Source organism: Artibeus jamaicensis, unplaced genomic scaffold (genome assembly GCF_021234435.1).
Source record: "Artibeus jamaicensis isolate MK-2021 breed Jamaican fruit bat unplaced genomic scaffold, CSHL_Jam_final contig_797, whole genome shotgun sequence".
In the NCBI taxonomy this organism is placed as follows: domain Eukaryota; kingdom Metazoa; phylum Chordata; class Mammalia; order Chiroptera; family Phyllostomidae; genus Artibeus; species Artibeus jamaicensis.
This window is the reverse complement of record NW_026521977.1, coordinates 13632960-13658888: the sequence shown is the minus strand read 5'-3', so window position 1 is coordinate 13658888 and position 25929 is coordinate 13632960. Positions and strand designations below refer to the sequence as shown.

Sequence of the window (25929 nt, the reverse complement as noted above, 5' to 3'; positions counted from 1 at the left end):
GGAGGAAATCATCTCCATTGTTACAATGTCACTCTGCCATCTCTGCCCTTCCCCAAATGACATAGGCAGAGAGACAGAAAGAGCCAAAGGGGTCAGGAGTTTGATCTTTTTGTATTATATGTGAAACAAAGTCCAAAGCAGTTAAACACTTTAAGCTTAAAATTTAGGATTCTATAGTTCTGATACAGAATTTTGTCCACCTTTATTATATAGTTTTCAGGTTAATGTTATGGTCAAAAGCATAAGTGTTTTATCTCACATCTCCTGGCTCAGAAATAATTTAGAATATTGTTTTGCTTCTATCTCTTTGAAAAACTAAAAGAGCTAAGCCTCATTTTGATGTGTCTTTTACAAATGCCCTCCAGACTTAAAAAGGAATCAAGCAGGACCACTTTAATGCTACATCCTTCGTATCCCTCCTCCTCTCCATATTTATCCTTCTGCTAAAGTTGCCTTTTGTGCCAAAAGTAAAGAAAGACTTGAAAATATTGGCTCATAATGCATCATAAAGGAAACAATATGGAGTGCCAGGACTAGCGAAAATTTTTATCACTCACACTGAGCAATGACAGTTGGTCTAAAGTTGGCAACTATTTGTTTTTTAAAAAACTCAGTACATATCCATACATAATAAATCATGTGGGGGGCATTTCAAAGTCTAGGTCCCAGAAATGAATCACCCATAGTCATGTATTAGAGGAAGGTATTCATTGTATGAAGCTAGTGCAAAGTTCCAATAATCTTTGTCTTCATTCTGAAAGCTTCTATGTATTTAAAATAATGATTAAAGAAAACACACCTTTCAGCCCTGTTTGGTGTGGCTCAGTGGATTAAACGCCGGACCGTGAACCAAAGGGTTGCCAGTTCAAGTCCTAGTCAGGTTGCCAGTTCAAGTCCTGACCTACGTTGTGGGCCAGGTCCCCAGTAGGGGGCGCTTGAGAGGCAATCACACATTGATGTTTCTCTCCCCCTCTCTCCCTTCTTCTCTCTCTAAAAATAAATAAATCAAATCTTTTTAAAAAACCCACAACTTAAAAAAATTATTTATTTATCTTTAGAAGGGAAGGGAAGGAGAGAAGGAGAGAAATATCAATGTATGGTTGCTTCTGGTGCATCCCCTGCTGGGAACTGGCTCCTGCTGGGAACTGGCCTGCAACCCAGGTATGTGCCCAGATGGGGAATCGAACTGCGATCTTTTGGTTCGCCGGCCTGTGAAAAACCCACGACTTTTGAAGCCATTTAATTTTCTTCAGAAAATTTAGATTTGAAGTGGGATAGAATACTAGCTGAAATTTTTGCCTACCTGGCCAATCCCTCACCCACCTGTCACTCACTTTCAATTTCAACATATTTTTGCAAGAACATAGAGGTCCTGAACAGTGTATAAAATTATGAAATTCAAAGCTCACTCAGTCCAATATTCTACCTAATACAGGAATCCCTACTAAAGTCAAATATCTACATAGAAACAACTGTTGACATATATAATGTATTATTTATTTATTTAATTATAGTTGGTATACAATATTATATTAGCTTCAGGTGTACAATAGAGTGATTCGATATTTATTTAATTTATGATGTGATTACTATACTATGTTCCCATGCAAAGATTTATACACACATACATATATATGTGGCATCTGTGGGGGGAGAGTAGAGATATTTATGTAAATATTTACTTCACTTTGAATAATCAAAATTACCACTCCAAAATTCATGTATCTCGTATAGTGTATGGTGAAGTATTGCATAATTACTATTACTAGTGTAATAAAATGACAACGTTGCTGTTCGATAAATGTTTCAGACAAACTCCAGAAGACTGGGAATATGCCTCATTATAAATGCACTCTATAAATTCCTTTTAAACAAAATATGGAACAAGGATTGAAAAGTGTGGAGGATAACCTGGAAAATTTCTTGATTCGACTACGAACACGTAGACTCTTATCACTCACCCAGGGAGAAACATGAACTGGATGCCAGAGAAAAAAAAAATAAAGCTCCTAGAAGTGGAACCTACCAACGATTACAAAAAAATCTCAGACACAGAAACAAGCATAGGACAAAGTCAAAATAAAGTTTTCCAAGAAAAGTTTCTGAGCCCCCATCAATAGGCCAACTTCTTAAATTCTCCAAAAATTCATTTATCCTAGGACTGTGTCAAAGCTTCTCAAGAGATCTGCTTGTATGAAGCTTACGAGCCATCTGAACCACAGACGGGCAAACATGGTCTGATCCTTCTGTCTTGAAACCTCAGAGTGCTGGTAGGGCAACCCCACTCAGCTGGCTTACTGCAATGCATTGAACCAGTCTTAGCAGAAATTCATATTAAATCCAGTCCCCGAGATGACGAATTCCACTTCTCCCAAAGACTGTGCGGAGGCTCAGAATTCAGAGTCATCTCAAATGCAGAGTGAAGAGGAATTAAGACAAAGACTAATTAAAAAAAAAATCTTCACAGAGTTCTCCACCTCTGCGTAGTATTAGCCTGCAAAAGATGCTCCTACACAACTGCAAGGGCATGCAGAGGGGGACGTGACACTGATAGGGAGGGGGACCGGTTCCAACTGACCTTTTTGCTGTTTAAAGGACTGAATCGAGCCTGAATGATGGACCATTTTCACTCTGTGGGTCCCCGCCGGGTTAGGAAGCTGTCCGAGAGGGAGGCGGAGGAATAGTACCAGACTTTCTGAGAGGCTCCCTGGCTTCACGCAATCCCAGAAGAGGCGCGAGCGCGCTGCAATCCTACACCTGCTTTAGTGGGCGCATCACTCCAAAGGCTGTGCGCCCAGTGTTGTCATGGCAACGTCGGAGGGCGGTCCACCGTCCGGCTCCCCTTAGTGGCTACTTGCGGAATAATTCCGAAACCCCTGCCTTCAGTGCTGCAGAGTGGGTGGGAATTGCGCGGGGTTTGCTGGGAGAGACGGGAGAGGACCTTTTTTAAGGAGTGTGAATAAGTCCCAGCAAATCTCCAAAATAGCTAATAATTTTCTCTTTTTCAAGTTTTGAGGCTGGTTTCTACTTGGGCATAAGCATTAATTTTCTAAAAGTTGGTCTGTAAACACTAGCACTTAGAGAAGGGCAAAGTTGGGCTCTTTGAAGGAATGCATCCTGAGATGCGAAGACATTTTTCTTCTTTTCCTCTTAAACTTTAATATGGAAAATATGAATAATATTCATTTATCAAGTAGAACGCTTTTATTAGATAAGCATTGTTAAATGTCTAGCCTATTACATTAGAGTTTCCCACTTCTGCTTCAACTATTATGACCTTGAATCACATGATCATGACACTGGACCATTTGTTACAGATGCTGAGGGGGGAAAGCTATCCATAATACTTCATTTCATGTCATAGAACTCCTATAAAATAAGTAGGCTGTCATTATTCTGATATTGTAAAAGAAACTGAAGCCCAAAACAGCAAAGCACAGCAAAAGTCTATGGTTTTCTGAGTTTTGAAGATTTGTGAGATCAATTCGTAATCAGATGAGGGATCCAAGTAAAAGCAGATGAGAAAGATACAGGGATTCAACATTTTTAGAACCTCAGATAGGTTAGTTTACTATGAGATAGTCTCGTATGTCACCTGTTGTGTATGATACAAGGACAGCAAAGGGAATGTAGCTTTAAATAAGACGATGTTCTGGTTTTATACGGCTGCATAAGAAACCACCATGAAACTACAGACTCAAATTTATAATTTATTATTTCTCATGGTATTTTATATGTTCACAAGGCTCAGGCTGGTGGTTCTGACTCAGAGTCTCTCTTGAGTTTTCAGTGGTTGGGCCTGAGTTCATTTGAAGCAAGAAGAGCGAAATTGGATTCTGCTCAGTGGGAAGCATAGCAGAGAATGTGTGGCCTCCCTTAATGAAAGATAATGGTCCTTCCAGAAGGAACATACTGAGCAATCAGTAAGAGCTCAGTATGAAGGCAGCGAAGAAATACTTGGTTAAGAAGAACGAACTCCAATTGAGTTTATCAGCAACTGAAGATCTAGAACAAACCCCCGACTGTCTCCACTAAAAAGCTCATTTTACAGAGATTTTATAGGAGAGGGTGCTGAAACAGAAAGCAATAAATAATTTCCCTGAGAGTGTTTTTATGTTTTGTTTAGAGCTAATAAAATTCTAATGCAACTGAACAATTCATTGAATTCTAATACAGCCCCATCTTCATAGGTGAGGATTAAATTAGCTTATGTATTTAATAAGTATTTCATAGCAGAAAATTAATGTCTAATAAGTACTAGCTGTTATTATAATTATGATTTCTTAGTATCTGATTTTCTTTTTAAAACCTTTCTAAATCACAGGATTAGAAAACACATTTTTGGAATGTGAACATTAATTCAATTATTGATCAGGAGGAATAGTTGCGAGAATTAAAAAGCTCTAATTCTACTCTACACTGTCAGGCCAAGGTCCTATTTTCAGTTTTCTAGAACCTCTTGTTTCTGTAGATGTCTGATTTTCTCCAGCCATCCCCATCATCCATAACCCAGCAGGAGGCAGGGGGTACATGCTGGAGATAGAAATGGGTTAAGAATGCAAACCACTTTGGAAATTAGTTCCCCACAAAAAAGTAGTTTTGTATTGTTTCTAACACTGTTGCGCCCTAGCCTCTGCACTACAGTTACGATTGCTTTAAGCTGATTGCTTTTAACTGGAAACATTTTTGGCTGGACCGACAGATTGACTAGCAGAGAATTCAGACAACATCTTTGCTCGTTTTAAAATCAATGTTTTAGGGAAGGTTGCTAGAGGAACAGCTTTGTGAGGGCCCTAGGAATTTAAAGCACCATCTGCTTTACAGGAAAGGCGACGCAAAGATAAGGAAACGTTGTGTGTGTGTGTGTGTGTGTGTGTGTAAAGAGAAAGAGTGTGTATGTTTCGAAAGTGGGGAGTGCAGAAAGAGGGATTTAAGCAAAACCTTCCTAAAAGATAAGTCTTCCTCTGCTCTGATGAAAGGAAGTATTTTGATATTGACATCTCCACTGTAGAAAGATTAGGAGTCGATGTTAAATAGCCTCTTTAGGGAAGGCCAAACTGATTGTTACTTTTTCTTACTATTTTTGGTTTCAAACATCTTCAGATTTTAAGAATGAGAAAATATTTGTTTGATATACTTTTCAGTGAGAGAAAATAATACCATATATAGTATGATCTTGACTGTGATTGACAAAATAAGAGAATTAAGAATGAAAACAAACCCCATCAAAACGTCCAGAATAATTACTCTTGCAAGTCAGAATTAAGGTTCATTTTGTAACACCTTCATATTTTTCTATCATTTTCATACTTTCTACAAATCATATGTGTGTATCGACTTTCATGTATTATACATGCATCTTTAAACTGCCTCCATATCTGTCTTTCTACAAGTCCAAGTCCAGTTTTTTTTTTCTTTTTCAGTTTTGAATCCTGGCTTTTTATTTTCTTGTTGAGGTTTCTGCTGCCTTCGCCCACCCACAGCTCAGCACCTGTCTCCTGTTCTCGCAGGTGATTAATTTATCAGGCCCTGTGCTAGCTGTCGCTCCCCAGAGATGCGATGACTCTGGCCTTTACATCACCAGGAGGCTCTTTATTCCTTTGATGAGTGAAAACGTGAAGCAAATATAGTTAATAATAGTGTGATAACTGCATTGTGACATGATTACTAGACATGATTTAGTGATCACATTGTTAAGTATATAAACGTCGAATCACTATATTGGACACCTGAAACTAATATAATACTGTTGCCAATTATACTTAAATATATAATAAATATATATAATTTAAAAATTAAACTCTGATATATGACCCTTAGCTTAGGCAATTATGAGTTTCCTTGTACTGTGCTCTATGGTAGGTACTGAGGGAGTTCTGTCAGAATCTTTTTGTGTCTTGAACGTCTGGCTTAATTGAAGTTGAAATTGCCAGGTCTGCTTCTCCTTGCCTAAGTGGAGACAGAAATAGAGATAGAAATTCTCTTTGCAGTCATTTTCTTTGTAGAACTCAGTTATGTAAGGTACTAATGGCTGAACTGAAAGAGCCAAGTCATGTCGGTAATGGTTTCGTCTGCAGAGAGTAAGGAACGGAGGAGAGATTCCCTGTTCCTCCAATCTCCCTGGGAGATACTATTAAGGGAGACTCTGGTCTCCCTAAAAGACAGTTAATCATAGAGTATCTGTTCCTTCAGAGACAAGTATAGTTCCTGCCACACAAGCTTAATAAATGCTTACTAATGAAAAAGTAAAAAAGAAATGGAGTTCACATTTTTACATGACTTCCAGAAAAATGCTTGTTCAGTACCCCCAAGCACTGTCTTCTTTCTTCTATAAAGCCAAGAAAAATATATTAAAATATCTTATATGCATATTTAAAATAGGGTTATCATTTTATATATTAGTATTAATATATTAATTATTTTCTTGGTTCTGGTTTGCTCTCCATACCATATCAAAGCCATGTACAAGCTCTTAGAAAGAAAACAAACAAAGCTTGGATAAATGAGAGGGTGGAATAAAATTTAAAAATTGCTTCCCCAAAAGCCTGTGTCTCCTGGACACAGGTGACAGTACAAGAACAGAATTAAGCAGATTATTCCTGCAGATACTCCGACTGCACGCTTGGAGAAGCCTTCTGAAACAGTGTTCCTGATGGAGGTGGGACTTAGAGAAAGCCATAGAAGAGAAGACTAGCCTCCAACTTCTTTGAATCTGGCCTGACATGGTCTCATCACATAATATTTTGAAGAGACAGGAACACTGCTATCTTAAGAAGATAGCATCAAGAGAAGACAGATGTGTGGAGCAAAGTAGGTGACGATGGATTAAACAAGTTTGTATCTTATGTCCCTGCCAAAATCCTAACAATGATTCAAGTTGCCTGTAGAATCAAGTCCATTTTCATTGTTCTACCTGTCAGGGAGCTCCATGACCTGCTCTCCGCAGTTTTCAGTCATGTTTCTGAGACTCTCTACAAACTCTTGTGATCCTATAACGTTTATCCCCCCCTCATAGGCCTCTCTGCTACTTGGAATCCTTATCCTGAAACTTTTGTCTTGCTCGTAGTTTTTCTGAACCTCTACCCATCCTTCAAGGCCCCAGAGCAATGCCTTTTCCAGGATGAAGCTTTTCTTTATCCACATCCATCCACGAAAGTCGTCAGATGTGGGTTTAATCTCCTCTAATTCCTATAGATTACTAATAACGCTATTTCATGCCTCTTTTTTACTATGTTTTCTAGCATGCTTTATAGATACAGAGTGGGACAAAGGTAGGTTTATATTTGTTAATATAGAAAATAATACAATGATTACTAAATAATAATAATAATAATAACTTTGTTTCATATACTTACAACAGTAAACGTACTTTTGTTCCACCCCTGTATATAAGCGTTTGAAAGTGGGCTCGGGCTTTTCTCCCAGTTTAGAAAAAAACGTATTTTTTTGAACTGGGAGAAAAAATACTTAAGGAAGACTCTGTGCTGACTTATTTTTCTCTTTGTCACAGTCCCTAAAAGATGGTTTGACACAGAAAAGCTAATCAAATACACATTTACTTGATCCTTACTTATTGCTTTTTATTTGTTAAAGGAGTCTGATAAGACATTCAAATTCAGTATATTAATTGCCTTTCAAAATTAACATGCAAGACTGTGGTTTTGCAATGCTTTGTGATTTTATTTCTGTCAGGCAGATAATTTCATAAAGACTGCTTTTGCTGTGGTTTCTTTGAAAAAATCTAAGAACGTAATAATTACTGATTTATTTTCTATGTCTGCTCAGTTGGGAGTGGAGGAAGTAGGCACTTAAACTAATAACTCCAGCCATACCAGCCACTATGCTGCATTTGGATGAACTGGCATGTTTTTGAGCAGAGCTGATTCTCAGCCGGTGCTCTGGGTGGGGTGGTGCTAGTTGTTTATGGCTACAGGCTTCTGATAGCCTGATGCCCCTGGCTGACTGATTTAGGACTGGGCTGTGTTGATTGCTCGAGTGTTTGCCAGTAGCAAGGTGAGATGAAGGTAGCTTTCACAGTAAACCTATTTACTTCTCAGAGATAGTACGTTCTTGGCTCTTGAGAAGCTTGAGTGACTGGTTGTGAACACTTGTGCTCTCTATTTGAACAAAACCAGTCCAGCTGGAGCAAGGAATGTGCTTGCTGGCTTGTTATTCTTCCAGAGGTTAACAATGTAATGCTGAGCAATGTTTTTAAAAGAGAGTATGCATGAATGTTATTTACTGGAATAAAAGTTTCTTATACATTGTTTATTAATAAAAGCAGACTGTGAAGAGTATTGCGGTGAGATAAACTTTTGCAAAATATTATGCAGCATAAGATATATCTATAATGGTAACTCAAAATATAGCTAAGTGTGCATGAAGGAGATATTGATTTTTTTTCATTTTGCTTACCAATATTTTAACCTTATCCTGCATTCATTTTTAAAGGGAGCTTATATTCTGGGTTGTCTTTTGTCACAGTGTAATTAATAACCTGAAACTTTTTAAGTGTCCAGGTTCGGACAGTAAGTTATGTGGTCACATTAATCATCAACTATATATTAATTATGTTAGAATAATAAGTGTAAAGCTAAAGTGCAAAATGATAACAAGCATTTAAAAATGACCTGGATACAAAACACCATCATGCCATTTTAATCCAGTGATAGCTCAGATTTAGAATCGAAAAAGACCCTGTGAACCAAAGGATTGCTGTTTGATTCTCAGTCAGGGCACGTGCTTGGGTTGCAGGCCAGTTCCCAGCAGGGGACTCACAAGAGGCCACCATACATTGATATTTCTCTCCCTCTCTCCTTCCCTTCCCCTCTGAAGATAAATAAATAAAATCTTTAAAAAAAAGCTCTGGATGGTGTAGCTCAGTGGATTGACCACGGGCCTGTGAAGCAAAGTCTTGGCGGTTCGATTCCCAGTCAGGTCACATGCTTGGGTTGCAGGCCAGGTTCCCAGTAGGGGACACATGAGAGGCAACCACACACTAATGTTTCTCTCCCACTCTTTCTCCTTCCCTTCCCTTCTCTTTAAAAATAAATAAATAAAATATTTAAAAAATAAAAATAAGAAAAAATAAAATGAAAAAAAGTTTCAGCACTTTGCCATGGAGGCTCCCTTTTTAATCCAGCAAAGAAATTCAGAAGGAAGGCATTGTTTGGGGGAGTTTAGAGCCTAAAAACATACCCTGGTGTGTTTGCACACACTGGCATGCTGTCAAATGTGGATTAGATAGATGCTCCTTAAGGTCGGTTCCACCCCTCATATTCTAGGATTCTCATCTGCTGGAAGAGAGTTTTATGTACTCCTACTTCATAGATACAGTCTTTTGTGGCTGGTTTTACCAGGGTTATTACTCTTTCTCTTCTGAAGAAAAATAGTGGAAATAGTACAGAAAATCCCCCTGATTCAATCTCCAAAAAAGAAAACTTTGTGGGGATCTTAACTTGAGTACAGTCTGAAATTAGGCACTATAATACATAAAGAGAAATAAGTTTTCCAAAGCAAAAGTTATAGGATGAAAACATGATTGAATTAATTACTTAACTAGTGAGATAGCATTATACTTACCTTAAAAGCAATATTGGCAACTTGAAGCCATTTTTGTATCAATAATCAGTATGTCAATTATAGCCTTTGCATTCATTTAAGTAAATCTAAGGTATCTAGATTAACATCATTGAATAATTGATTATATTACATCACCTTGAAAAACTTTCAACAATCATACTTTATATCATACAGGGTGGGGTAAAAATAGATTTATAGTTGTAAGGATGAACAACACAGAGTTCATTCTTGTATTACTAATTATTATATTATTATTCATACAAACATTTGTAAACCTACTTTTGCCCAACCCTGTGAAATGTTCTCCTTCCTCCCTTCATATAATTTCTAAAAGTAATAGGAGAAAGCTACATATTTTCTTTGCAGTATATTTAAAATATATACATTTGAAACCTATGTGCCGAATTCAGCCAGGATGTATATATTTAGTCTTTGCAAGCTTTATGCAAGAAGAAACAGTACATCTTTGCAATTACTTAAGAATAGAAAGCAAATGGTTATATAAGCCCAGTTCTAAGCCTTCCAAGTTTGTGGTGTTTTATTGTAAAACAATGATTGAACATTTGGAAAATTTTTATAGTGTTACATTTTGCACTATAAAAACAAGGGTTTGCATATGGTCCCTTTCAGGAAATTTTGCCTGTTAAATCTAGTAACTATAGTTTCCAATCTCCAAATTAGATTTTGTCACTTGGGAGTCATTAAAATATTGACTAAGAAAAACAGGAAAGAGACTGACGTCAGACTGATAAAAGTGACTTCATCCTAGAATCACATACCCAGAGAAGATATAATTTATTCTTAAGCATACATAATTTGTTTGATTAAACAGTTAAGGATGCTACTAAAAAAGATGAATCAAGACAGAGAACTCAAGATAAAATAAAAATAAATATTATAGTATACAATATTCACCTATTTATCTGTCTGATTAAACTCAGGTGGATAATAACACACTTTTTCTAGGGATACTTATTATCGAGCTATTAAATATTAAAAAGAAAGAAAACGCTATAAAATAATTTTTATTAGTTATTAATCCTCTCAACAAATCAAGTGGGGGGAAATGTTATAGGAATACAATGAGGAATGGGAGAATGAGAAAGGAAAAGTGGAAAGTGAAAATAATCTTCAAACATTCTTTTCTTGAGAAGAGGTTCAAATAAGAAGCAAATAGAAGTATGTATTTTAACAGACAAAACAATTTGTTTTAAAGCACCTGATTATGAGGACAAGAAAAAAGTGAATGTAATACTTAATGAATGACAAAAGAACTGTAATTTGTCCAAGAAGAAAATGTGAAATATATTGCACCTTGATCAAGCCAGGAAAAATAAGGAAAAGGAAAATGCATACTCAACAATGGACATAAATAGTAAGTTCAAAGCAAAGCACAATGAATAAAATCAAGCATATCAGCTGAAATTTCAAATGTAAACAGACTAATTTTTCTCATAAAAGACAGATTTATATTTTATTAAAATCAAGATATGTACTTTAAAAGGAACGAAAATATTTAGGGCAAAGTAATAAAGTGCTGGACAAAATAATGCCAGGTAAATGAAAATTGAAAAGTAAGCAAGTCTAACAATATTAATATCAGTCAAGATGGAATTTCACATCAGAAGGATACATATAAGAGAGGTACATTAGGTAAAGATAAAGAATAATAGAAAAGTAAGACTTAACAGTCATATATTTTATGTATCAAACCATAGGCATTGAATACAAAAGCAGAACTATTAGACAATCAAGAAACTAATAAGAATGCAATTGTAATGGAAGACAATATGTCTCTAAAAATTTTAACAATATAGTATACCACAGTAAACAAATGATAATGAAAGATCTATTTGACTTACTGTACAACTTAGTGAACATCATTCAACTGAAGTTTATAAATACATATTATCTTTGTATTTTATGTACTTTTAGAAACATCAGTCATGTGCTTTGTCATGTCTATTTGTATCTACTTTGCTAAGCTACAACTATGTTTTTCAGAATTTTCTTCCTGTATGGTTCCAGGTTAAAGCGCAGTAAAGGAGAAATTTGTACAGGACTAAGCATGCTGAAGGGAAGCAGACTGTAATTAGCCCTGTTCTCTCTGGCACCATGTGTAGTGTTTTCCTCCCTAGAAATGCCAAGCCACTAGCAGACACAGGTACAATAGCCTTTCCATAGACTGCTCCACCACCGCTCCATCCTGGTCTCACTCCAAATTCCCTAACAAGCTCTGAAGTGTCCGCCACACTAGGGCTTCATCCTGGCTGGTTAGTGCTTTTACTCTGATCCTCAACATCTCGTCTCAGACCATTGTTCTCCCAAAACTCCTAAAATAGAGTAAGTTCGAGATTTTCTCATTAGCAAAAATAAGAAGGAGCCATGGCACCTATTTTTATAGGGTATATGGGAAAAGCATTCTTTCCTACATGGCTTTGAAACTGTAAAGCATTAGAGCCTATTTTTAACCAATAATCCATCTCTTAGAAGTTTATACGGACAACACAGCCATAAATAATGAACTATATGTCTGGGTTTTTATTGCATCATTGATCATGGTGTCAAAATCTGGAAACAAAACTCATACGCAGCAATATGGTAAATTATGATTTATTCTATGATTATTTGAAGAGGGAAATATATATAGAAAGCTACAGGCTAGGTTGTTAACATGGGTAGGTGGTTTAACATGGCTGGATAGAAAAGGAAAGGAAGAAAAGGAAGCCAAAAGGGGTAAAAATAAAACTAAACACTCAAAAGCAAGTATATTGACACATCTATGCATTTATAAAGTTATGTAGACATACGGGTAAAACAAAATTAGACATTAAAATTCTCATTATCTGGCTTAAACTAATTTATCTGCACCAGCTTTCTTTCCATTCCCCTGTACACTTGCTCAGCTTGAATCAGAATATATCCCTTTACCTGCCTCACAAAAATAACCAAAAATATTTTTCTCTGTTAATTCTTGTAAGAATGTCCTCCACCTGCCCTTCATCATCCAAGTTCTCTGAGGCTTAGTTAATGTGCAGCCTCTTCCCTGAACATACCAGTTCACACACAGTCTCTTCTGACCTTCTTCATCCTTACTTAGTAATTCTGCACTTCATTATACAGAATCATGAGTTGTTCTCTGATTATCTTATGCCAGTTGCTTGTGTTTCCCCAACTATTAGTCCTATTATAAGATTTTCTTCTTTTTTTCAACTGATGTATCACCAAATTGTACCTTAAGTGTGGTGATAGCTATGTTTAATATAATGCTTGGTCTTTGGTTTCCAAATAGGGAGAGAGCTAGGAAAGTAGGCAGCTTCACCTCAGAAGATCTCAGTTAAAATTTATGCTCTGTTACTTCTTAAGGGATGGGCTTGAATATATTTTATTTCTCTGAGCCTTAGTTATAAGTCTATGATGTTTAATACGAGATGTTAAAATAGCCTGAATTTTGAGAAGAGTACTAATTTTAGAGTCACTAAATCTGGTCTTGGATGCAGATGGACACTTACAGCCTATCTCATATAGCACCTAATTACAATGCTTCTAATTCTGATTTCTACAGTAGGTAGAAATTTTGTGTGTTACTAGTTTTGAGGATCAAACCAATATCTGTGAATGATCAACAGCTCTGTCTCTTCAGGAGACAGGCCTGGTTTCAAGTCCTGGTTCTGGCCCTTAAGAGGGAGGAAGTGGTGAGACTATAGACAAGTGACACCACATATCACATAAGTAATCTTCATTTACTTTACCTGTATATGACAGTGGTCTTGGCCTCATAGAGTTGCTAGGAGGAATCGGTGAACCTACACAAAAATCTAAATGAGGTACCTGGCACTTAAAATAAATCAGGAAATACCAGTTCTTCCTAATATTCTTATTGTCATTAATATTATCCATGAGCCTGTCTTTATTCATGTAATCCTTTATTGACTTACCATTTCTCCTTGTTAATTTTTTTAAGATTTTATTTATATATCTTTAGAGGGGAAGGGAAGGAGAGAGGGAGAGAAATATCAATGTATGGTTGCTTTTCATGCATCCCCTAATGGGAACTGACCTGCAACCAAGGCATGTGCCCTGACTGGGAATCGAACCGCGATTGTCTGGTTCAGAGGCTCAATCCAGCGAGCTACACCAGCCAGGGCTCTCCTTGTCAATTTTACTTCCATAATCCTTTCTCTGGGTCTGTAGAAACTTAATAGAAGAAAACAATTTGGAGGCAAAATAGTAAGTAATGTTAAACAGTAAAGAAGGAAGATCATAGCAAACTTTATGACAGAGAAAAGCTGGCCTGCTGTTGCCACATGTAAGAGTGAAACTGGTCCCTATCTTACTCCACTTACAAAAAGTATTCAAAATGGATTAAAGACTTAAATATGAGTCTTGAGAATGTAAAACAACTAGAAAAAACATAGAGGAAATCTCCTTGACATTGATCTTGACAATGATTTTTTGGATAACACAAAAATTTGACACAAGTGAAAGCAACAAAAGCAAAAAATAAGTGGAACTTCATCAAACTAGAAAACTTCTGCACAGCAAAGAAGTCAGCAAAATACAAAGATAACCTGCAAAATCAGAGACAATATGTAAAACAATCTATCTGACAAGGGGTTAAAAATATGTTAAAAAACTAACATGACTCAATGGAAAAATGAACAAAAATAATGGAATTAAAATATGAACAAACAACTGAATAAAAATTTTCCCAAAGATTTACAAGTGGCCAACAGGTTCATAAAAAGGTACTCAACATCCCTAGTTATCAGGGAAATGGAAATCAAAATCACACTGAGCACATGAGACATTACCTCTCACCTGTTTGAATGGCTATTAAAATGCAAAAATCAAACAGAAAACAAGAGAGAAGTGTTTGAGAGACTATGGAGAAAAAGAGAACTCTTGTGCACTGTCGGTGGTAATGTAAACTGGCACAATTAGTATTGAAAACAGTCTGAAGATTCCTTAAAACTTAAAAGAAAAAATAGAACTACCATATGATCCAGTATTCCTGCTTTTGGATATATGTTTAAAGGAAATAAAAACAGGTTATCAAATGGATGCCCGAACCCCATGTTCAATGCAGCATAATTCACAATAGCCAAGATATGGAAACACAAGTCTCCATCAGTAGAAGAATGGATTAAAAAGTATGATATACATATATACAGTAAAATATTATTCAATCATAAAAAAAGAAGAAAATCCTGCCCTTTGTGAGAACATAGTTGGACCCTGAGAGCATTATGCTGAGCGAAATGAGTTAGAGAGAGACAAATTATGTTCTCACCTATAAGTGGAATATCACCTATAAGTGGAATAAGCCAGACTCAGTAGAAACGGAGTAAAATAGCGGTTACGAGGGTCTGATGGTGGAGGAAATGAAGAGATGCTGGTCAAAGGGTACAACTTCCAAATAAAGATGAATAAGTTCTGAGGACCTAAAGCACAGTATGGTGACCATAACAAACAAAGCTGTATTATATACTTGAAAGTTGTTAAGAGAGTAAGTCTTAATAGTCATCCCCACTAAAAAAGTAATCAAGTGAGGGGATGGAGGCATTAATGAAAACCTTATGATATAGATTATTTAATACATGTAGATAATTTCACATTATACACATGTATTAAGTCATCAGATTGTATATCTTAAACTTACATATGTTATATGTCAAAAATATCTCAATAAACCTGGAATAAAATAATACCAATAAAATGCTAATAAAATATGTTTATGTTAGGGAAAATGATACTGTTTTGAGCTAGCAATCACAGCATATATCCAGTACATTCATTTCTCAAAACACACAATTTCATATCATACACACTGGAAAACAGATTCTGTCGAGCCTATGACCAAGGCAGGGTAATGATTTGAAAGGTTAATAGCATTAGGCTATGGAGGTTCAAGGTCCTCATCTCAGTGTGGAGTTGGACAGGGAATCTTGTGGGCCAAAGCAAATTCTTCCACAAAAGTTCTCTAACAAGTATCGTCAACATTTGCTTCTCTGTTTTTATGTTTCCTTGCCTGAACTATCCATCTTGTGAATGACCTATTCTCTGTCTAACCCTAACACTTTAATTGACTAACCAATCAACTGGTTAAAGAGTAGCCTTGTTCTCTTGAGGACTGGACCTCAGGAAGGAGTTGATTGCTAAGTATATTTTTATTTTATCTGATTTCATCTAGTGCGTGGGTTTTGAAGGCATTTTTCTGTTTTATATATGGATATCTGTATATTCATATCTATATAAACAGTTAACCATATAAAATCTATATTAAATATCTTAAAAGTTATAGGCAGGTGTGTATTAAATGATTTTCATAGTGGTCTTTTGCTGATTAATTCATTATTACTTACTATGAGATTACCAAGTTATTACTTTATAATGGAAATATATTTCTTAAAAACAAGTGGTGCAAAGATTTTTGCATGTAAAATCTTGTATTAGACATTTGTAAGTAAAAGCAATTTCATTAGAACCTTAGAGTAGAGCTAAGTTAGAGATGGGAATGTGCTTTGCAAACTTCATGATGAGGTACATTGTTGTTAATCATGTGTCTATGATACTGCAAATCTGTGTTAAATTTTCACAGCCCACAAAGACGCTGAAGTCTAAAGAGCAAAGGCGATAGGACTGCCTGGAACCCCATCCTTAACCCCACCCTCATTATACATGCCATTGGCAGCCCACACGCTGTTCTCAAGCCCACAAGGAGATGAGCATTTTTGCAAGCCTGTGTGAGGGAACAAAAGAACAAGAAAAAATTGCTTAGAAACTCAGTAGACCAGAAAGACAGTAGAAAATTATTGTTAAAAATAACTTCTGATGTTGACTATAGATGCTGTAAAACTACTCTGTGGTATAGGTCAAATTAGTTATGAAAAAGTATGTAGGAGGACACAAATTTCAGTTAATTGCGTTAGAAATGAAGCAGGTGGGTAGGTTCTGTTTGCTGTTATGCAAGCTGATTTAGCTGTCATCTTTGAAAGGGTTTAGAATGGTTAGATTTTCCGGTTACATTTTCCCTGGGTGAGTAACACACTCTTCTGATATCCTGCCCACCCAACCTTAAAAGCTGCATGTTTCCCTTCGCTCACTCCCTGTCCTTTTTTATATTCATGATGAGTCACCAGAATTCCCTGAACTTCTACCTCCTCTTTACCTCTGGAATTTTAGTCAATTTGTTTTTTTGTCCCTAGAATGCCTTGCCTACCCACCAGGTCAATGGAAAATCTATTTCTTCTTTTAACATACAGCTCCAAGATTACCTTCAAAGGCAATTTTCTAAGTCACACCTCCATTTAGAAATAGTAATTCCTTTGAAACAAGCAGCCCTGCAGAAATGCTTCCAACCCTCCGAAGAAACCTAATAAAATAGAATCTATTGGGTAAAGAAATGTGAGGCCCAGAATTTCCAAGGCCTTCTTAACCAAGATTACAAGATTATGAATAAGGTAGGACAAGACTCCATGTATCTAGATGTTTCAAATTCCAAATGAAATTAGAAAGGAAATCAGAAGGGTAACCAATGGTAATTCTGCATTTTCTACTGGGTTGGTACCTCTTATGAAACTCAACATCGTGAAGAGGTAATTAGGAAAATAAAGAGGTAACCAGGTAATAGTAGTGCCATTTTTCTAATAATGATATGAGGGATATCATGCAAGGATAAGTTACTTTTGCTGTAGCCAAGCTCTTGAGTCTATGACAGGAGATATGCAAAACATCTGCTGGGAATTAGCACAAAATGTCTACACACCTGTTCAATAAGAAAAATATCTATAATGAAAGCTACTAGCTGTTTGTTCCTTTATGACTGCCAAAGTCTGAATGTGTAATACCCCCTGGTACTATGAGAACATAAGGCAGAGTCTGATCTGTTATCTGGCTCTAAAGAAAACAAATATAGTCATGTTTAAGCAGAAAATTCTATGTGTAGAACTATACAGAATCTTGTGTCTCATAGACCAACCTCTCTCTCCCCTGGGCTTTACTTGTTCTATAAGTAATAAGGGGGATGGGATTGATTGTTAAAATCATTTAAATCTTTTACCTACTTGGTTATGTTAGTTCACTATGCTGTTTTTTGTTCATATTTTTGTTTGTTCTTGAAAATCAGAATCAATGTTGCATGAAGAAAAAGCCAAAAGAAAGAAAAATATTAGTAATTGCCTCAGAGACATGGTATCAAACCTTTGGATCTTTATTTTTTAACATACCAACTATGAAACATTCACACAGTGGAGTAGTACTTGGTTATAAAAAGAAAATTTTACCCCTTTTCAACACTATGGATGGACCTGGAGAACATTAAGGTAAGTGAAATAAGCCAGTCGGAGACAGGCACATGCCATGTAATTTCACCCATTTGTGGAATCTAATGAATGAACTGAACTAACAAGGAAAATGAGGGCAGACTTGTAGATGGACAGCAGGATGACAGCTGTGGGGAGCGGGTTATGGATTGGAGGGATTGAGCAAAAATAAAAAAGAATTCATGGATATGGACAATAGGGTGGTGATTGTGGGGGGGAGGAATATAAGGGGGATAAGTGGTAATGGAAAATATAATAAAGATTAAATTAAAACATCTCTGGTAGAGCTGTAACATGATCATACATTTTATTAAAAATACTTTGGAATAGAAGAGAGGAGATCCAAAAATTCCGTTTTAAATATGAAGTGTATGTGTGTTCATCTAGTCCATGCATTATCCCAGGTAGTTAAATCAAACTGGAAGTTAAAAACACACCAAAATGGGAAATGATCTGCTTCGGGTTCTTAACAACAACTTCAAGTGGGTACTTAACTCTGTCAAATAGTCAGAATAGATTTACCTGGCTACCTTTTATTTCCCTGTTCTCCTACAAAACTATTTCACATTTTATGCTGTCACTTCCAACTGCCTTCTAGCACCTCCTCTCCAATCCTCAGTCTCAGCTGATGATTTTTGCTTCCGATTTCACTGAGAAGTTTCAAGCAATCTGAAGAAAACTTCCGCAGCTTTCACCCACCTACCAGCATCTGGACTCATATATTCTGACTTCATGCTTGACAATCAGATAAACTAACTGCACTTCCATCTAAGCCCATCTCCTCTAGTTACGCAGTATTTACATCCCTCTCAGCTACTTCAGGACATCAGTCCAATAATTCCCCTGCGCTCTCTCTTTACAGAATCAAATCCAGTCTCCTCTCCTTCCTTTGATTGATAAGTCCCATCAACACACAAGCATGCTGTTCCAATTCCTGAAAACACAGAAAAAATTTAAAAGGCAACTTCTCTCGAATCTAATTCTCCTGGTGGCTTCTTCTCAATTTAAGTGTTCTCATTTGCTCCAAAATTCCTAAAAAGTCGTCAATATAGTCACTATTTCTAATTCCACATCTTTAGCCCTCTTCAATGTTTTCTGTCCCTTAACTCCACTAAGATTACCAAAATCCCCAACAGCTTCTTCGTCTTCAGAGTCAATGATCAATTTGCACTTCCAGCTTATTGATATATTAGGGGCATTTTGGGCATAATTTCTTGTGCCTTCCTCCTTGATGTACTTTTCTCATGGGGCTTCTTTGGGTCTCACATTGTCTTGGCTCTTTTCCAACCCCACCACATGCTCCTTCTCGGGCACCTCTGTGCATTTCTCTCACTTGTTAATTCTCAATAGGCCCATGGGCCAATCTCTGTACCCTTCTCTTCTTTAACCGTATTCCCTGCTCTTGGTGATCTCATCCTGTGTCATGGTTTTAAACATGATCTATATGTGTAAACCTCCTAAATGGACATTTCCAGGCCAGATAGCCCTCCTTGATTCCAGGCATATATCACATATCTTTCTCCACATTTCATCTGATCTGAAAGAATCATGTTCAAAATCAATATTCATAAATGATCTTTCTGATATTTGCTCTCAGACCATATTCACCCCATAGTTTCCCCATCTAACTGAAGGTAGGTTTGGGTTTGAGTGTAAATGGACATGAGGCAGATGAATTTAAAATGAAATCTAGCTAATCGAACTCCTTTGCTTGAAACTCTTCACTCAATGAACTCCCATTTCACTCAGAGTAAATACCTGAAATTATTATATGACAACAAGCACTACAAAGGCTAAAATAATTTGCTTGACATGACAGATATGAAAACACCTCTCTTGGGGAACCATTTTTCGGGACCCGCCTGTTGCTGTGGGTAAACACTTTGGTGGAGTACACTTCTGGCCTTCCTTCCCTTGGGGAGATTTTCATTTAGTTGGGTTATGTGATTTTCAAGTTTGTTTGGGAGAAAAAGGAGCTAGTAATGCTTGATTTCAGCAGTTTGTCCCTTGTTCTCCATTTTATTCTGTTGCCCTCTCTCCTGCCACCGAATCTGGTAGCTGACACTGTGGGAGTTGCCCGAGGTTTCCTACCCATGTCTGTTATTTGATGGGTAGGTCTCAGGGTCAGGAGAGGAAATTGGGGTGTCTTATTTGGTCAAACATCTAAGACCCAGTCCCCTAGTTTTCGTAAATTATACATCTGACTTTTTGATATCCATCTGTCAGTCTCTGGTGCTCTATTTCTCAATTGTTTCAGAATTCTGGCAGGGAACGCAGAGGTGACATCAACGGAGGCTAGTAAAATGCCCACATGTTCAAGGATAGAGATATTAATGTCTAAGTTTCCTGTTTTTGCATGTATAGTCTGAGGGCAGAGGGTTCAGTGGAAAATCTAAGGGTCTAGTGTCGGGCAGTCTTGGCTTGTAACGTCAGATGTGTTACTTACTCCATCACTGACTCAAGTTATTTATGTCTCTCAGTCTCTTTACGACTACACAATAGTATGTGCAATGACCCCTTCCTTGCATTGTGGTGGCGTCAAAAGAAATAATAGACACAGAGTGACTAGCAGAAATCCTAGTGCAAATGTATACTCAGAATTATTACTTTCCCCTAATACATATAACCAATCTAGTAAATGATTGAAATAAAGTCAGAAATAGTCTTTATCACAAGGCAATTGTTTATGACCATAAAAATAATTGAGTGGTAGCAGCATTTTGGGGAAAACAACCCGTCTTTTATTTTGAAGGGAAAGGAAACTAAATTTTCTTCTTGCGAAACTGAAGTAGAATAGTGAGGGGGGGAAAAGGCATCATAAATCTGTCCAAATGTACAGTAGCTTATGTGGATGGAATAAAAGGACCCTCAATTCAGGCAGCCCATGGCCCGTGCTCTTCACAATGACAAGATTTATGGTTTCTGCAGTGAAGTTGTTGATCACTGTAGCACCGCAAACCAGTATCTGTCTGTGTTAGAACAGTGACACTCACTGGTTGCTCTTGATACTGATGGAAATACTCACTACTGAGAAACATCCCCTTTATAAAGTGAAATTCAACATGTTCCTGATAGATGTCAGCCAGGTAAAGGGGAATGCTCAAGCGTATCTAAATGTAAGAAGAGGAAATACTTAAATCCTTGGAGGTAGAAAGGAATCTGCATGTGGCATAGTTGAAGTAACAGGGGATATTTGGTCAGAAGATAGTACATAAGCAGTGATTGCTAACTAATATATAGGAATTAATCTCATTGAGTGGCTCCCAAGGTACACCTACTAAATACGTGAACCAATATAATTTTATGAGTTTTTTTGATATGGAATGAGCTGCCTTGGCTGTGCCTCCCTATTTCTAGAGCTCCTCAAATAAATTTTGAGCAGTTGTGAATTATAGTAGCCGTAGAGAGGGTTCATGCATAGCATTAGGAATTCCAGATGATTTTTACAGGTGTTCCAGCTTGTAGTTCTTGACACTCGAGGGCTCAGAGCAAAGCCATATTTATGTGCCTTGGAAGCTAATACTATTTTTCATGGTGAAACCTGATTCCTTTGTTTATATGTAAATTATGAAAACTTTTACAATTGTTATGGCCTTATTCATTTTGGAAATAGGAGTACTTGCCAAATCAGTGCCATCGCTATCTTTCTTCAATAATTACTCACTGAAGTGAAATATAATAGAAGAAACTTTTCACTTTGGTGATGATTTTCTATCACCTAACACAAGACTAAACAGGAACGACTGACCGCCTTCCTTCCCCTAACCTTTAACATCAGTGAAACCTTCAAGTCTCATGATAAAACCATCCCCAGCTCCAGGAGGAGCTTGGTGTGTGTGAGCGAGCAACAGGCAGGACTCCACCAACAGGCAGCACATCCACTTTTTCTCTCCCTTTTAGACTGGTCAGCCAGAGACATGTTTTCCATGTCAGTGACTTAACTATGTTGCATCAAAGGGAAGGTCAGTTAATCGAAGGTTGGCGGCGCCAGCACTGGCAACATTTTTGTCATCTTTTCTTTTAGAGATATTTACATGCAATGACTCAGAAAGAAACTGCTAACTTGCCCAAGGCATTAGGGTTTTAATAAACTCATTCACTCAATGAGAGCTTGTTATTTTTAGGCACCCAAAACTTTTTATATATAAATCAATGTATGTAAGGTCGGTAATCTTACTACCTACCCACTGCCACTTTATTACAGTGAATATTAAACAAATTCACTTTTTTCTTCATTAAAAACCCTGCATATTTTATTTTATTTTATTTTATTATTTTTCAACTATAGTATTCTCTTTTACTCCCATCCCAGCCCACCCCACCATGCCCCCCACCTCCCTCCCATTTCCACCCCCCTTAGTTGTTGTCCATGTGTCCTTTATAGTAGTTCCTGTAAATCCTTCCCTTTTCCCCCTGAAATTCCCTCCCCTCTCCCCTCTGGTCGCTGTCCCCCTGTTCTCTATTTCACTGTCATTGTTTTTATTTTGCTTGCTTGTTTGTTGTGTTGTTTAGCTTCCTGTTAAAGGTGAGATCATATGGTATTTGTCTTTCAACACCTGGCTTATTTCACTCAGCAGAATGCTTTCCAGTTCCATCCATGCTGTTGCAAAGGGTAGGAGCTCCTTCTTTCTTTCTGCTGCATAAAATTCCATTGTGTATATGTACCACAATTTTTTGATCCATTCATTTACTGACAGGCACCTAGGTTGCTTCCAACTCTTGGCTATTGTAAATTGTGCTGCTATGAACATTGGGGTGCATACGTTCTTTTGGATTCGTGTTTTAGGGTTCTTAGGATATAATCCCAGCAGTGGAATTTTTGGGTCATAAGGCAGGTCCATTTTTAGTTTTTTTAGAAAATTCCATACTGTCTTCCATAATGGTTGTACCAGTCTGCAGTCCCACCGACAGTGAACTAAGGTGCCCTTTTCCCCACAACCTCTCCAACATTTGTTGTTTGTTGCTTTGTTTATGATAGCCATCCTGACTGGTGTAAAGTGGTATCTCTTTGTGGAAAAACCCCGCATACTCAGGGAGTGAACGTCACTGGCAGTACTGTGTTTAAGTAGCTGCCTACCATTCCCTTTCCCAGTTAGCACTGGACTGTACTTATTAGAAGAGCATTTCCAGGCTTGAAAGTAAAAACACAATTGGCTCTCAGACTGAGAGCAGGGGGAACAACAATATCAATAAGAGCAGAGAAGCTGGAGGCGTGGGGGAGGGCGGGAAGGGGAGGAACTTGGCCCCAAATGTTCATTGGCCTGTTTTCTCAGACTTATTTCCAAACAATAAAATCTGTAAGAATAAACCCAGAGATAAGACATCTTTGATAATTTCAGTCTGATCTAGTATTTGATGGAAAAAATGAGTTGATTTATTTCACATTTTGGCTTTTTATAGAAATAAGTAACGTTAAAATGACTTTTTAAAGAAATAGCCATAACTTATTTTACTATACATTACCATTAAGTGCGATGAAATACATTTAAAGCCTTTTATTAGCCTTGCTGTTCTCCATTAATCTCTTGACTTGAATGACTTTGATTGTGACCAAAACTTTATTGCAAGAGGGTTTTTAAAGCATGTGTTAGAGAAACAACAGAAATGGAATGTTCTCAACTGATGACTCTGCACCCATTGTGTCAGATACTTCTGCCTCTTTAAAAAAAGTATTTTACTTATTTATTTATCTTTAGAGGGGAAGGGAAGGAGAGAGGGAGAGAAATATCCATGTATGGTTGCATCTCGTGCATCCCCTGCTTAAGAACTGGCCTGCAACCCAGGCAGTTCCCTGACTGGGAATCAAACCGTGATCCGTTGGTTTGCAGGCCCATGCTCAATCCACTGAGCTACACCAGCCAGGGTAATATTTCTGCCTCTTAAAGGCATGCAGGAAGGAAGAAGGAGAAACAGAGAAAAAGGAAAGAAGAAAAAAAAGAAAGGCGTATACTTTTTTTCAATTTTTGAAGTTTCAGAGAATGATGAATCAGACTCTGGTAAATGACAGGCTTTCTTTCCCAGCAGGGGGCAAAATCATTGGGTAAGTGGTCTAATCAAAACAGGGGCTACATCTTGGTTCTGTCAGTTTTGTGGTGTGACCCTGGGGAAGTTGCTTAATCTACTGAGCCTTTTGTTACCCATTTGAAGGGCGGTAATGATAATTACTGCAGCAATAATAATACCTAACCCAGTGTGCTGTTGTAGGGTTCAGAGGGGTCACATTCTATAAAGCACCAGCACAGTAGCTGTTGTGGATTAACCCTGAAGTGATAGGGGTTTGAAAACAGCTCAGTGACCATCAGTTTTTTTAATTCCACATTGAAAATATGATCAGCGGATGGAGGCTGTCACTATATATTCAGAATAAGTTGGCTTCTGAACCCTAAGAAAGATGATAAATCTCAATTTCTCACACTGTGGACAACAGTCCTTCAAAAACATTTTGTTTTCACAGAAGCCGCTTTCCACCCCTGTCCTTTCAGCTTCTGGACCCCATCCTACCACACCTCTCTGCAACAGGCCACCTTCCTGTGGCCTCGTCCACCAAATACCTGGGGGTGCTCATACTGGAGTGTGATCACACACACTGGCCACGGCAGGGAGCTAAGAATATTTGGGTGAATAACACAAAAGTGCCAGTTGTGTCACCTCAGCCAGTTGAGTGAGTTATCTAATCATCTTCAGAATTAGTTTCCTCACCTATGTATTGGTATTAGCGATGCCAGTCTCAGGGATTATACTCAGTAATAATCTAACAATGTATGCAGAGCGCATGCATATGCAGTTGATGCTCAGGAAAGGTTAATTACATTTTCTGTCTTCTGGTTCAGTTTCTCCATCTGTAAAACGATGGGTTTGCATGGATGATTTTTAAGATCCCTCTCGGTGTGACAAATTCTGTCTGAGTATATCAGTATTTCCATAAAATAATCTCTCCCCACCCCAGGATTTCTTATACTACAGAGCAAAGCAGTGAAATACAACACCAACAACAGTGATGACAGGGACAAAAATAGAATCCTTGGATTTGCTCCAGACTCAGAATGATCTATGACCAAACAAACAGCAACAAACTACAGAAGCAAAGATTCCATATTTTCCTAGTAATGTTAAATCTGGATAGAGCAACTGGGCACAACAACGGAACCAGGTGGTGGAAAATCACTCAGGATTTAAAGAAAGAGGGGCATTGAAACAACAGTGTGACAGACTGAGTTTCAGAGCAATACCATCAATCACTCTTCTTGTTTTCCTTTTTAAAAGGTAGGGTAATGAATTTACTGTGGATTGCTATGCCAGATCATGCTTCAGATCCAAGGTCCTGGCAGACAGCCCCACTTATGCAGAGTGGCTGGCTTCCTCGTATCTGAAGAAAAGAGGCTGGTGAGCAAGTGTGAAGGAGAGAATGCTCTTGGATTGGCAACTAATAGTTTCTGCCCTTCCTACCCACTAGTAGTTTCTGCTCTAACCAATGAACTTGTACCACAGAGGGTGTTATATAAAAGGTGCCTGTAAATGCATTGTGTAAGGTACGAAATACAGTCTACTGTGTAACATTTTAAGTAATATGTTCCTTTCTGGCAAAGGCCCATTGATTGATAAAATATGGAACAAACTTTCACCTGGTTCATCATGCTTATATAAATGAAGATACATACCACTAAATTTATAGTCATTACAACATTTAATTAAAAAAAAACCTTTGAACTCAATACCTGGTGGAAAGTCATATATAAAATAGAAAGGAATTCATTCTGGGAACACACAGACCACTTCATATTGGTCAATGGCGATGAGTTTGCTCATTGACGACGAGTCAAGAAGAGCTGTATGTGTAAGAGTCAATGCACAAGAGGGCTATATACATGACTGACATTGTTTTCACTGTATACTTATTTTTTCTTTTTTACAAATGTTGGTGCTGAATGTTTAGAATTTAATGAATATAAAATAGCTCATACTTCCAAGGAAATCATGTTAAACTCCACAATAGCAAGATTTGTTTTAACTAAAGGTACATAAC

General features: G+C 37.4%; 1 protein-coding gene across 2 annotated transcripts in view; it reads right to left on the bottom strand.

Annotated features, from left to right (window-relative positions):
* ANO3 (anoctamin 3) overlaps positions 1–25929 on the bottom strand; it is a 287665-nt gene that overhangs the window by 199954 nt on the left and 61782 nt on the right. The window contains exon 1 of one of the 2 annotated variants that reach the window (XM_053673141.1): positions 2579–2696. The exons of the other annotated variant lie outside the window; for it this stretch is intronic. Within the exon in view, the coding sequence (XP_053529116.1) occupies positions 2579–2624 (46 nt within the window). The 5' untranslated portion in view covers positions 2625–2696. Of the gene's footprint in view, positions 1–2578; positions 2697–25929 lie in introns of those variants that run through there. 2 annotated transcript variants of the gene reach the window in all.